Source organism: Myotis davidii, unplaced genomic scaffold (assembly GCF_000327345.1).
Source record: "Myotis davidii unplaced genomic scaffold, ASM32734v1 scaffold30, whole genome shotgun sequence".
Lineage (NCBI taxonomy): Eukaryota > Metazoa > Chordata > Mammalia > Chiroptera > Vespertilionidae > Myotis > Myotis davidii.
This window is the reverse complement of record NW_006282874.1, coordinates 195,250-209,406: the sequence shown is the minus strand read 5'-3', so window position 1 is coordinate 209,406 and position 14,157 is coordinate 195,250. Positions and strand designations below refer to the sequence as shown.

Below are 14,157 nucleotides of genomic sequence, written 5' to 3'. Positions count from 1 at the left end.
CCCTCCAGTTCCCCGGCGGCTGGGACTTGCCCGGAGGTGGAGTCTCCGGGCTCCTCCGCCAGCCCCCGCAGGGTGTCGGGCTAGAGCTCGGGGCGGGAAAGCCCAGATTTCTTGCGGGTGTTGTGTCGAGCCTCGCTTTCTTGGAGCCAGGGCAGTGCCCGCTCAGTGTGGATGTTGGGGTGCTTGTTCCCGGGACAGCTCGGTCCTCTGAGTGTTCAGGAAGCAAAGTTAGCCCCGCTGGTGTGGTTCAGTGGATAGAGCGCTGGCCTGCGGACCTGGGCTGGATTCCGGTCAAGGGCCCCAAGGGCTCACGCCGGGGTTGCGGGCTCATCCCCAGTGGGGGGCGTGCAGGAGGCAGCCGATCAATGATTCTCATCTTTGATATCCCCTCTCCCTTCCTCTCTGAAATCAATAGAAAGTATGTATGTGTGTGTATATGTATGATATGATTTATGCAGCAGGCACTCGATCCCGCACGCACCGTGCTGGGTGGATGGAGGCAGTGCAGGCCCTTGCCTTAGGGAAGGTGTGTGGGCGAAATAGGAAATGTGGTCTGTTCGGAGCTTCCCTTGTTGACTGTTTTATTTATAGGCGAACCACCTAAGACAAAGTACTCCTGAGCCAAACAATTTTTGAATGGTCTCTTGCTCCGTTTTTTTTTTTTTGTTTTTTTTTTTTTTTACTGTAGAGCTCGGTCATTAAACATTTACGACTCATTGTTTCGTTTTAAATATTTTTACCGAGTTAAAAATCTAAAGTAAACTTTAGGGAAATGCCTGCTTCCCCACCAACCCTGATACTCGGTTTTTTCTGACCTCATAGCTCTCCTTCCCTCTGGTGATTTCCTGTCATCTGAGAAGCCAAGATAATCTGCAGTCATCCACACTTAACGTAACTCAAATTTTAAGTTCCATATGGTGTTTTCAAAGCACACCTTTCATGTCGCCTTTTCATTTGTTTTAGGAACTCTTTGTTCAGTATCTAGCCACCTATTCCTACAGACATGGCAGTGGGAAAGAAAAGCAATCACTTACTTACCATGACTTATCCAACACTGCAGAGGAATCGGAAACGTTCCAGTTTCTTGCAGGTAACTTACAGCTTTCCCCTGCTTTCACTGCAGTAAACATGGTGCTGCTTTCTCTAGGTGCCAGCGTTAGCCGTGGCCTGGCACAGTGGTGCCTGTTGCCTGTGTCTAATGTGGCTCACCTAGAATGGTAATGAGGCCACCAACCTCCAAAAGGGAGTTTGGCTGGGTGGTGAGCGTGGCAGACCTGCGCTCGGACCTCTCCTGGCCACTGAAGGGAACACCCTGGGCTGGTCTGCTTGGCCCCAGAAACGAAACTAATTGTAGAACAGGCGCGGTGGGGGCCCGGCTGAAGGGCTGAGTCTCCCCCTGGGCCCGCCAGTCTGTCACAAGTTAAGTTGGGTGGGTTGCTCACAGGCTGGCCCACACGTAGAAGCACATGGTTTGCACTCAGTGACATGGAAACAGACCTTTAGCATTCGTCAGGAGACCACCCTGCAGGGCAGTCTGATTTCGTCTTGTTTTGGAACCTGCGTTAGAGGTCAGAGCAGGAAGTAGTACGTTTTGACATGAGCGCGGCTGTGTGCATAGTCTACCGCAAGCAACTGCTAATGCTAGCTTTCTGTTTTTAAGATATATTACCAAAGAAGATACTAGCTAGTAAATACCTGAAAATGCTGAAGGAGAAGCAGGAAGAGGAAGAGGAGGAGGAGCATAACCACGATGAGGAAAGTGATGAAGCAGAATCCTAAACCCCAAACAAAATGCTTTACAGTCCGCCTGGGAGGGCCCCCCCAGGACCACCCAGCACTACGCCTTCAGTCTCCTCACCCTCCAGAGGCTTCCGAGACACTGCTCCTTGGCTGAGACGCAGGGCCTGAGGCACTGCACACATGGCCGAGGAGAGCTGTCGGCCGACCCTGCGGTTGGCGGGCACCGAGCACAAGCTGCCTGGACAGCCAAAGACAATGCTCTCCGCGCTCGCTTCGGGTAGCGTTCCAGAGCCTCTCCTAGCGGCTCCAGAAAACAACCGCGTCTCGTTTTAGCTCCATGTAGTTCAAGTTACATTTTGTTACATTGTGTGTAGTTACATTTGCATTTTTGTATTTCAAGAAAATTTGAATATTTGTTTAAATACAGCATTTTTAACTGTAAAGACAAAAATTTTAAAATAAAAGTTATTCGTAGTTTTACAGTAAAATGCTCTAGGTCTAATTTTAGAAACCTCTATTGTCCTACCTAATGCCTCGCTTATTATCTGAGAGTTTTGTGAAATTTTAAAATATGCATTTCTAGCATTTTTATTCCGAGAAAAATTTTAAGTCAAATCATAAATCCAAAAATACTACCTCTGCGTAAGCATATTTTTCTTTTTTTAAAAAAAATATATTTTATTGATTTTTTACAGAGAGGAAGGGAGAGGGGTAGAGAGTTAGAAACATCGATGAGAGAGAAACATCGATCAGCTGCCTCCTACACATCTCCTACTGGGGATGTGCCCACAACCAAGGTACATGCCCTTGACCGGAATCGAACCCGGGACCTTTCAGTCCGCAGGCTGACGCTCTATCCACTGAGCCAAACCGGTTAGGGCAGCATATTTTTCTTAAACACTTTAGAACCTTTTGTATCTTGAAGATATATCTCATTTACTGTTCTTTCTTTACACCTACAGTAACTACCGTCCACAAGAGAAAACCATAAACTCTGTATTTTCTGGCTCTTTTAATCTTTTTTTTTTAAATGAGGTATTTACATCCAGTAACAGCATCCTTGTTCAGTCTGTTGGTTGTGTAAGCAAGCAGTCTGTCCCATCACCCCACCCAAACATCCCACGTACCCCTTGGAGGGACTCCCCCTACTCCCAGGCAACCACTGATGTTTTCTGTCTCTCTTGTTTTTAAAGTTTATTTTTAAAATAAAAATCCACTTTTTGGTGTACAGTTCCGAGTTGGACAAATGCAGAGTCATGTAACCGCCACAAATATGATAACAGCTTTATCACCTCCCGCCAACTTTCTGCAAGGTCCAACGCATTCCTTCCCTTTACCTTGGCGGCCGCTGAGGAGGCTCTGGCTGGAAGCGGCGCCAGCACTTTCTGCAACAGGCGATATGGAAAATATGTTCCGTCTTGTGGGCTGTCGATTACTCAATCCTGCCGCTGTACAGAAGCAGACAGAGAGAGGACCCAAGGAATGAGCGCGGCTGTATTTCAAGGAAATATTTCTGGATGCTGACATTTGAATTTTGAATAGTTTTCATGGGTCTAAATTCAAAAAAAATTTTTTCAACCATTTAAGAATGTAAAAACCATTCTCATCTTATAGGTCCAACAAAAAAACACTGTAGCGCCCTAGCTGGTTTGGCCTACAGACTGAAGGGTCCCAGGTTCGATTCTGGTCAAGGGCACATACCCGGGTTGTGGGCTTGATCCCGAGTGTGGGGCGAGCAGGTGGCAGCTGATCAGTGATTCTCTCCCATCATTGATGTTTCTCCCTTCCTCTCTGAAATCAGTAAAAAGATAGACTTAAAAAAATAAGACAAACAAGCCCACAGTAGCCCCCGGACTATGGTTTTTCTGGTCCATCTTTCCCGAGGGTCATGTAAGGAACCACAGTGCGCGAGGCGGAGGCCGGCTTTTAGTTGAGCACAGGCGCTAGGCTGCTGCTGCAGTGTGGGCTGCCCCGCCCTGGGCCCTGCTTCGGGCTCCGGTGCATGGAGACACCGCGGTTACCCAGTCCCGGGTGAACGGGCAAGTCCCAGTTAGGGTTGTTTCCAGTTTTGACGATTACACAGCCCTGTGAATACTTAGGGAGAACGAAACCTCCGCCTGCTTTAGTGACACTACATCCTAGTATCTTCAGCCACTTTTTGCTTTTCTCAATCCAACTGCCCTGGGCCTTCCCCTTTTAGTAAAGACAGAAGTCAAAACCAGCCCAGGAGGCACAGGCGCTCAGAGCTGCACCAGTGCAGGCAGCCCGGGCCGGGGCAGAGGGGCCACGCGACCGCCGGCCACGAACCCCGCGTATGGACAAGTTTGATTCCCACAGGACGTGGACTCGGGGCTTTCATTGGGGCTCAGTTGAATGGTCTTTTACATAAGTTCCCTGGGGCAGTGCCCAGCACTGTTCAAGGAATGGGTGAGTCCGATGCTTGTAGAAGCCCTAGACCAGCGGTCGCCAACCAGTGGTCCGTGAGGTCTCAACGGTTGGCGACTATTGCCCTAGGCGGTACCAGTAAACACACCAGTGCCCTAGGCAGTATCAGTAAACGCACAAGCAATTGAAGACCTTTGGGAGAAGCAGCTGTAAATACAAGGAATTTTATTTGATTTTTTGCTGACATACTATGAGGCAAAACAAAATTGACACAATACAAAATAACTTTATAAAATATCATTCACATTTACAGCATTCTGTGCATGTTAAGGGTTATGTAAGGAGGTGAAAAAACACTATGCCAAATTTTTAGTATTAGTTTATATACACACAGTAAGAAACAAAACAAATAACTGTTAGGATTTCCATGAATTTATTGCAAAAATAGTGCAAACTACTTTAACCTAGGAAGCTGTAAAACAAACTTGAAAGGACCCAGCTAAGCTTAGACACGGCAGTAGGTGCTCAGCCTCTCAGCCTGGGGCTTTCTTCACCAGTTTAGCCTTTGTCCATCGAGACCACACCCCACCCGTTTGGTTTGGGGTGAGAGCAGGGGAGCCTGGCTCTCCGGAGGGGCCGCTGGGCCGCTGCCCGGGGCCAGCAGCACCTCTAGGGTCATACTCCTCACTCAGTGGCGACCGTGTGAGATGCCACGATGGTTAAGCCTGACCTTAGCAACGAGTGACCCAACCTCTGCATGGCACGGAGACCGAATCCAGGACGCAGCGCAAACGGGAAGGACTGGGAACGCCACTGCCCGCCGACACCCTCTTGGGTGTGTCGGGTAAAGTACGATTCTGCTTGTGGGCAACCTTTGAACCGATGGTGAAGTTAAAAAAGGGGAAAAAAGCCACGGTGTCCCTACAAGGGTAAGTCTGAGGCTTCTTTCAACAGTCTCTTGGGGTCCGAAAAGCATAAATCTAAACAAAACGATAAGAGCAAAACAAAACGCTACACATAAAAGCTAAATAAACAAAATGCAGCACATTCAGGTTCTTTTTCTTGAGGTACCGATATGAATCCAACCACCTGCTCCCGGGACTCCTGCTAGTAAAACAACACTTCCTGGCCAGCCAATCGCGGGGCATCTATTATTATTGAGAAAGTGCAACAGGGCCCATCCTTACATGCAGCATAAAGGGTGACTCACTCCACAAAACAGCCCACGGAGCGGCCAGACAGGAGGTTCACACGAGAGACATTGACTCAGAATTGCCCCATTTTTGAGATCCTGCAGCAGAAAGCCGCCCAAATCAATCAACTTTCAGAGTTCTGCCACTAAGGAATGTTGGTTCTCTTGCAAACTTCAGAGATCTCTTTAAAATAGTAAGACTATCTACTACAGGAAAGATTCCCCTGAATTTTTATGTCTTATTGGTATAAAATCAAATTCTTAAGACTCCAAAATATTGCGTTACCTCCAAAGGATTCAGTTAAAAAAGATCGCCATAGTAGGAAAAGTCTAGATTGTAAACTGCCCAATATAAAAGCGTGGAAAGTGGCCCATCCCCTCCGATTTCATCAGCAACACCTCTGCCCCCAGCAACACGTCTGCAGGTGCGGAGAGGTGAGATCGACACAGTCCATCGCTGCTCAGGAAATCAACTCACAACCAGAGGGAGAAGGGCCAGGCGGCGAAAAAGCAATGGCCAGGGGACGCGGGGCTGCTCTAGCCGCCTTGGATGGCGCAGAGAATGAAGCGACAGCTATAAATATGTGCAGAGAAGAGTCTGGAATTGGTTCGTAAAACGTTAGATTTTCTCTTGGACATAATTGTTCTCTTTTCTCACAAGAAGGCAGTTGGGATTCCAATGTATGTGAGTGGTTGGCTGAGTGTCTATGGAAGGCCAGGCCAGCGGGCTTCTCTCCCACCTGGAGTACAGGTACGTAATTTCACACGGATCTTGTTTTCCACCCATGAGGATTCAACACAAAAGGCACAAAATAAATAAAAATATTATTAAATAAACGGAAACTGTGATTTCAAGCTTCATGTGGAGTTGATAGCTCACGTTTGGTTACCTTTTCCAATTAAATTTGACAGGCTTAGTAAATAGCACCCAACTGTGTAGTGAGGTAGGTCCACATTGTAGAGAAAGCTGGGTCCCCTCCATGTTATGTCTAAATTTAAGATGCTTTTGCAAAAACAAAAATCCATTGAGTCACAGGCAGAAGCGATGGCAGGTGGCACTACCTGAAGAAAGCTTGGAACGTGAGCAAGTAAGATTCGTGCCCAAATCATTCTCTCCATCAGCCGTGAGTCCACCTCAGGTTGGAGGGGGAATTCAGACGTTAAAATAACCCTGGGAAATCTCAAGGCTTCAGAACAGGCCTTTTACTGACTGCCACAGAGACGCACATGGTCCGTTCTTCATTGAGCGATGGCAACAGCCAGGAGAGGGAGGGAGACAGAGATGGAGAGGGGGAGACAGAGAGGGGGAAGAGAGAGGGAAGAGAGGGAGAAAGAGAGAGGCGCATCACTGCAAGTTTCCCTTTGTAACTGGAGAAAAGACAAGCTGAATTACGAGACGGCATCCTGACCTGGCCGGTTGACCCTCACTCGGCCTAACGTTTCTGCCCACTCGGAAACTTATGGATGGGACATCGGATTAAGGCTTAATTTAAAGGGCCCCCCACCCGGCCTCAAGCGCGCGGGATAGCCTCCGGACACACCTTGGCAGGGAGCCGAGGACAAGGACGGGAGCCCCAGAGGCGCGCGCGGCAGGTCCTGCGGTTCTACCGCCAAGTTTACAATTCAGGCAGCGAGTTCTCGAGAGGCCACGCAGAGGCCAGCGGGCAGAAATGCTCGTTACACGGGAACCACCGCTTGACACTCAGCACACGGCCCGGGGCCGGCGCAGGGAGGAGCGAGGCGGCGGGCGGACCGGCACCACCGGCGGGGCCCTGGCAGCTGCCGGGCTTGGTGGGGAGAGTAAACTTTAATGTCGAAATACATTTTGATTCAAAATGTCTCCCACAGTGTTCTGTTGCGGGGGAGTCAAGAAAGGGCAAGACCTACCTAGGGAGCTTTAGAATTCATTTTTGGTTCTTTTTCAATTATTTTATAAAAATAAAATAAAACTAGAAAAGTTGATAAAACTCAGGGTCCAAACCCCTCCATACTATTAGGTGAGTAACTGGAAGTGTACCAGAGGTAAGAAAATTCTGGATTTAGACGCTACATTCTTTTCTTATATTTGATGAGGAATTAGCCACTTTGCTGCACAGAACCTGACAATTATTCTCTGAAAACTGCTTCAAATGTAAACCCACAGTTGTCTCTACAGTTACAACACACGAGCTCACACCCTCAGCAGCGACTTAAACCCCGTCACGCTCAGGGCGCCAGCGCGGACTCGGTGCCTTCTGCCTTCCTCAGGGGATGTGGCTTTGAAGAGGGCCCCAAACTTGGACGGTGTTGCCCAGCGCCTGCTGAGAGCGGAGGGCAGGGGTGTGGGGAGGGGACGGCCAAGAGGGGCCACCAGGAAGGGCTTTCTATACATTTGTAAATAAAGAACATTGATCACCGCCCCCACTGAAGACCAATCACATCGTCCCTGACGTCCCTGACACAGACCATCAGCCAAGGGAAGTGCTCACCACCCGGCGAGAGACCGAGAGCTGCACTCGGGTCTGTCCATCCTGGAGTCCTCGCGCGCGTGGGCGGCCGAGGTGACACCCACCCGAGCGTCTGGGAGAGCTCTGCAGGCCTTCCGAGGCAAGGCGAGGCCGATGGCATCACAGCTCCATTAGACAAACACGCGGGAGCGACTGAGCTTCCCCACCTGGCTCTGCCACGGCCACGGCCACGGCCACCGGAGAAGCCACGGGACCGCCACCTCATGTTTTCTGACACGAGACAACACGCACGGCTTCACCTTTTACAAAGTCAGAGCTGAAGTAGCGTCAAAGGCAGGAGGCGATGGATGACTGACGTGGGGACGGCGCAGGCTTACTGCCCAATGGGAAGGCAGCCCCGACGGGTCCCGAGGACACCGAGGCCCAGGCTTTGAAGGCACGAGGCTGAGACAGGGTCTCCCAGGCCTGCCCCTCCCATGAGGGTGTTCCCACCACCTCCAGAGTCCCAGGAGCCTCAGGTCCCCCACATGGGCAAGCAGTGCACCCAGGTCCGGGGTGTGGGCTCTCCATGGGGTCCGATCGCGGTGGGAAGGACCTTGAAGATTCAGAAGGAGCTGGGGTCCCGAGGGAAGAGTCAGTGACAGGTGTTTTAGCTCTAGCTCTGCATTGCTCAGCTCCAAGGGGCGGGCACAGCGCTGCTGCACCCCTACACCCCGGGAAGGTGGGGTGACATGCGGCCTGCACCCCTGGCCCACCACCCAGGGCACCCCCGGATCTCACACGTCTAATACTCTCACATCCCCAGGTAGAGAGAAAGTGTTAACAGAAGCACCAGTGGTCTTTGTTCTCTCACTATCAACCACTTGCAGGAACACACATGGGGTTTTTTTTGGGTCCTCTGATTCTGGAGACCCGGGCACAAAAGGCCGATGGGCAGATCCGAGCTGTCAGTCCCCATGACCGATCGAGCAGGGGCTGCCGTGCAGGGTCCCCGAAACACCTGTGTTGGGTCCCGGCTGAAAACAAGACTCACCCAGCAGCCAGCCCCCCTGCAGGCGCCCCGCGCGTCTCGAGCGGACAGGCGATCGCCCTGAGAAAGACCGAAAGACACTCAGCTCGCTCAGGCGTGAAGCAGCCATGGAACAGGCCAGGCACCGAGACTCGGACGCACCAGAGCCTCTGGTCCGAGGTCCGGGCGTCCTCCACACCAGACAACGCCACCGTCTGTCCCTTCAGACCCTGCGATCGCTCGCCCTGAGGGCGCGAGAGCACAAGGGACCCCAAGGAAAGACTGAGGAGGCAGAGGCGCCTGGCCCACGGCCGTGAGGGCACTCAGTCCTGACCGCGCCGCCCAGAGCGGGCTTCCTGCGACGACCCAGGGCGTCGGAAGTTCCACTTCCCGGCCCTGCGGGCGCCTTCCTTCCAAACACAGGGCCTGGGACTCGAACAGAACAACCCGCTCAACCTCAGGTCAGTTTACAGTAGGGAGGTGGGAACACCAGGCTCAGGGTCAAAGGTCAGTCGGCGTGCCTGCACTGCTCACACCACGCGGCCACTTTAATTGTGAGATCGACGGTAAGTGGGGTCCAAGCCCTTGGTGAGTTCTTCCTCGGAGTGGGCCGGCCCCGCCACGTGGCCACTCGGCCAGCACTGAACAGAGGTGCTCACACTCAGTTACTCGGGAGACGTTTGGCTATTTTCAGTGTGGACAGCGAGGCTAGAAGCAAACATGAACCTTCAGAGAATCAGAGGTAGCCTGTATCTGCATTTGCTTTTTTTAAAACGAAAAGGTATTTAGAAACCACCTTCTGTAGTGAGTTGGCTACGCCAATACATTCACTGGGGACAGTCACATGGCAAAACGTACCCAGAAAGCACGCGGCGAGGGCCCCGCGACGGCATCACGCACCAGGTAACTGGCTGGGCGGCCCGACCACACACAGAATCACACCCGGGAGGGGGTGCGGGCAGACACCGCAGGCCGGCAGGACAGCGCGGGGCCGCGGCCTCCACAGCTATGACGGTTTCGACACAACAGTGACCTTGTGGCTTCACAGGACGGCTGACGAGAGAGAAGCCCGGAGGCATCACTCTCGCCGGACACGGGCCACACAGACGCCTGCTCTCCACTTGGCCCAGTGCTCCCGGGGTCACGGCAAACGACCAGGAACCCAACAAGCCACAGAAGCACCCACGGACGTGCAATGAACGCTCTTAGACGACGCCTGCAGACCTCCGTGAGCACACGCCCCTTCCCCAGGCCGCAGGCTCCTCGGGGAACAAGGCAAGGGCGACGCTGCCCTTCACGCACGGCCCCCGGCACCGGCGAAGGAGGAGCCGCCACTCTCACCCAGAACCTGGCACCGGGCGGTCACGGGGCCAAGCACGGCTCCTGCTTACAGTCAGTCAGACAAGAACGGCGATGCGGGTTGGACATAATTACAAAAGGAGGTTGTCAAAATCAGTGCAATTATTTTGAGTTGAAATTTTCCTTACAAAAAAGAGTGTGAGACGAGAACAGCCCGTGGCCAGGCTGCAGAGCCGAGGACAGCTTGGGGGACGGGTTAAAATATAAATAAGAGAGTTGCATTCTGAAAGTGAGGCGCACGAACACTGAGGACATTTCTCTACTGTACATTCCTTTTCTCGCGAGCGTGAGAGATGAGTCCGAGAGGTCACAGGGAGTGTCTATGGCTTGTCTGGGCCACTGGGATTGTCCACGGTTGGGGTCACGCCAGCTTCTAAAGTTCCTCCGACTGGAACCACCTTAGTGTGACGGGAAATGCCCATGAAAATCCTTTAACTGTCCATCCACTCAAAGTCCCACCCAGGACCCCAGATCTTAACAGCCCCCCAAAACAAGCCCAGCACCTCCAGGACCCAGGGCGGACAAGCCGTCCCGGCCCCACAGGCCCTTGGGGACATCTGGGGTCCCACCCGCAGGGCGCTTGGCTGGTCCGCCCTTCACATATTGTATCAAATATATAATTTGATTGAAAAACTGCCTTGCAAAAAGAAAATTTAAATCTCCCCGCAGATCAGTGTAACATTACATTGCTGCACATGTAAGAAACAATTCATCCAGGAAACTTACATTTGTGGCTTTCAAAAATAAATGAGCCGGCAAAGCTGCAGGTAAACGTTAGGCGACTCGTACAAGCTGGGGGGGTGACTTCTAGCTTACAATCGGGTGCCACGTGCACCAGGATGCCCACTCGGGCCAAACCAAACCAGACCAGAAAGGCAAAAGGAACAGCAACACCGGCACTGAGCAACAGTCAACAACATACAACACGCATCAGCGCCGCCGCCCCGCCCCCGCTGCAGGAACGGAGCGGGAACCGGGCCAACAGCTCCCTCCTGGGGCCGCGGCCAGGGCTCCGCTGAGGGTCCAGGGCGCACACATTCACTCCGGGGAGCGTGAGGGCCACCCCAAGAAGCAACGCGATCTGGGACAAGAAAAGCTGGGCCCTTCCGTGCAGCAGCCAGCGAGTCAGTGTCCGCGTGAGGGCCCCTCAGACAGGAAACCCGGCCCAAACGGAGACAGAGCCGCCCCTTCTAAAAGCAGACGCTCCCCAGCCTCACCGAATTCCCGAGCCCGGCCCCCTGCACGTGTGGCACAAAGGGCTCCTTCTGCAAAATGGCGACTTTGACGGCTCTGCGGGGAGTTGGGGCGGGGGCTTGTCGAATGCGACAGATAGAAGTGAGTTGATGGGGCTGCGCTGATCTTCCTCAGAGAATATTTTCAAGCAGCTATGAGGGGCACCAACAGAAGAATCTAATTGGAGAGCTCTTTTAAAGAGGCGAGATAAATGCCCGTTTTTCTTTGATACGAATCCCGATTTCTACACCATCATTTCATTTCACATTCAGTTTGCTTCAAGCAAGGCACACCTTACTAACAGTGGGGTGGGGCGCAGATAGCCAATGGGGGTGCCCTCCTCGGTCTGAGCCCGAGGTGGCCCCAGGTGGGGGCGAGCAGTCAGGATGGCCGGGGGGCTGCTGGTGCCTTTAGCGTGGAGCGTTTATGAAACAAGCGCAGGCTACAGAAAGGAAAGTGCTGTGGCCACTGAAAAGCAAATGTTGCCTCGAAATAATCTGTAAAGAATTTAGGTGTAACTTTCTGCCAGGTTTTAGCTTAGAGCTTCATGGCCAGGGGCCCCCTCCACAGGCTCTAGTCGGGGTCCCAGATGTCAGGCAGCCCCGGGCCCGGAGGCCACAGCGAGGCCGGGAGCCTGCGCTTCCTCCGGGCACCACGCCGCCCGGACCGCGATCCTGGCGCACATGTGACAAACACGCCTTTGAAGCAAACAGGGTTCGATGATCCTAAAAGTGGCTGGAAACAGACCTAACTTGAGAGCATGTGAGTGAAGGTCCCTCCTGGGCGGGAAGCCGGATGCGCCAGGAGCGGGCGGTGTCCGCAGCGGGAGGAAAGTGCCACTTGCCAACAGAAGGACAGGGAGCTGCGACGTTTCTCAGAGCAAAGGCTTCTGTCGTTGAAACAGACGAGATACAGCAAGAAGAGACGTACGCCACCGATGAGACACCACATGCACACACGTACACGCACGCACCACTCGGCGTAGACGCTGCACAAACCAGGTCCACCCTTGTCACTGCCGCCAAAATCCGGGCCGAGTGTCCACGACAGCCCCTCGCACTCCCTGTCCCCTGGCCCTCGGAGCAGACAGGAGACAGTGGGCGCCCACTCCAGCGGAGGCAGCCCCGTCGGGACCCCGCCACCACGGCGCCAGAGGTAAGTGTCGGCAGGGACAGGAACAGCACAAAGCAGCACGGGAAGGCTGTCTCCTTCCTCGAGTCTCTACAACGGACGTGGACCGGACCCTCGATGGAACTGCTGCCGGGACGGAGCCCACGTGGCACGGAGCCGTCGGCTGTCACCCTTCCAGCTGTCGTGGCATCCCTCTTAGTGCAATGGTTTCTGGGGTGGCAACCCCACGCCGGGGCCCAGAAGGCAGATCGCCACGGCAGGGTCTGGCCCTCACGCTGGTGGTCGTCGGCCGGCCTCCGGGGACAAGGCGCCCGGCAGAGCCCCGCCGACGGCTTTCTGTGGGTCTCCGCACACAGATCCTATGACACCCAGCACACGGACGTGCCTCCCAGGGGCGGAAAGATCCGTACATTCCACTTGTGCTTCATCGGCTGGGCCACACCCGGCGAGGAGGCAGGGCGGGCGCGGGTGAATGCTGGAGCGCACCGGCCCGAAGGTACAGGCGACAGTCTACATGGGGCGGTCGCTGGCAGTGAGTCCGCCGCGCACTCTGCGCCGAAGCTGAGACCCACGGGGCGGCGGCCTCCCGGCCCCGACACCGAGCACAAGAAGTTCCCGTGCCAGGAACTGAGACAGCGCCGAGCGCTCACATTAATACTGCAACCAGATATATATATTCTCTACATTAAAGACATACAGTGAAAGGATTGTACTGTATCATCACCACAGACCCGTATTCTTTAGAAACTTTGGAAAATAAATGTCACAGTCCTAGAGGACCAATCTCACCATTAGACTGTCGGCATACCATCTTTTTTCTTTTTTTTTTTGTTTTTTTAATAAATTTTTATTAAAATGGCACTTGGCTGCCAATCTCTCTGGACCTAGAAATGTTGAGTGGGCGTGGTCTCTGGCGTCCCAGCCCCTTTCCCCCGCGGGTGGGGCGCCCACCGCGGGTCCCTAAGAGCTTGCGGAGCCACGTCAGGGCACACGAGTGTCGGTGGGACACACGTGAGTGACAACGTCAGAATGGTCAAGGCTTTAAAACCACAATAGTGTTTGCGTTGCTTTCACCCTCAGAGAACGCTCACAGCTAGTTTGAGCCCATCAATTCCATACAGAATCACGTGTTAAAAACAAGTAAATCGAATGACCAAATAAATTAAAAATGTTTTAAAGCCCTGAGTTCATAGACTGCTTTTAGGAGATGTTTTTAGGAAATACGGGACTATTAATAAGCAGCGGATAGATTTTGGCAAACCATCTCTCCTGCGACAGTGGGGTCTCATACAGGTCTGCAGCTCAGAACGAGTGTGAAATCCGGACGGAAGGCATTCTGGGAAAGGAGCCTCGGCTGAGTCCACGACGTGTGGTGTCCAGTGCTGGCTGCCACGGGGCTGGAGTCCGTTGGTCTGAGTGTCGCTGGTCTCGTGTGAATCCGACTCCGCTCACAATCGTAAACACAACATGTCAAGCAAAGTACATGGTGCGCAGCGTGTCCTGGTGGACCTGGACCGCCTTGGCCAGTGCCTGGTGGTCCCGCCCGTTACTTTGCCCGGAGGTATGGCTTCCTTCAGCACTGGGGACAGGGACAGAGACAGCCTGGTCAGCTCGGCCGGGCCACGCCCCCGCGCCCGGCCGGGACCCCGCCCCCGCGCCCG

General features: G+C 53.4%; 2 protein-coding genes across 2 annotated transcripts in view; one reads left to right on the top strand and one right to left on the bottom strand.

Moving 5' to 3' along the window:
• Positions 1 to 1,783, top strand: part of CHRAC1 (chromatin accessibility complex 1) — a 3,984-nt gene extending 2,201 nt beyond the window's left edge. Inside the window, exons 2-3 of the mRNA XM_006753285.2 lie at positions 964 to 1,090; positions 1,661 to 1,783. Coding sequence (XP_006753348.1) covers positions 964 to 1,090; positions 1,661 to 1,779 — 246 coding nt within the window. The 3' untranslated portion in view covers positions 1,780 to 1,783. The remainder of the gene's footprint in view (positions 1 to 963; positions 1,091 to 1,660) is intronic.
• Positions 1,784 to 13,147: 11,364 nt separating this feature from the next.
• AGO2 (argonaute 2, RISC catalytic component) overlaps positions 13,148 to 14,157 on the bottom strand; it is a 23,333-nt gene continuing 22,323 nt past the window's right edge. The window contains exon 17 of the mRNA XM_015561416.1: positions 13,148 to 14,075. Within this exon, the coding sequence (XP_015416902.1) occupies positions 13,967 to 14,075 (109 nt within the window). The 3' untranslated portion in view covers positions 13,148 to 13,966. The remainder of the gene's footprint in view (positions 14,076 to 14,157) is intronic.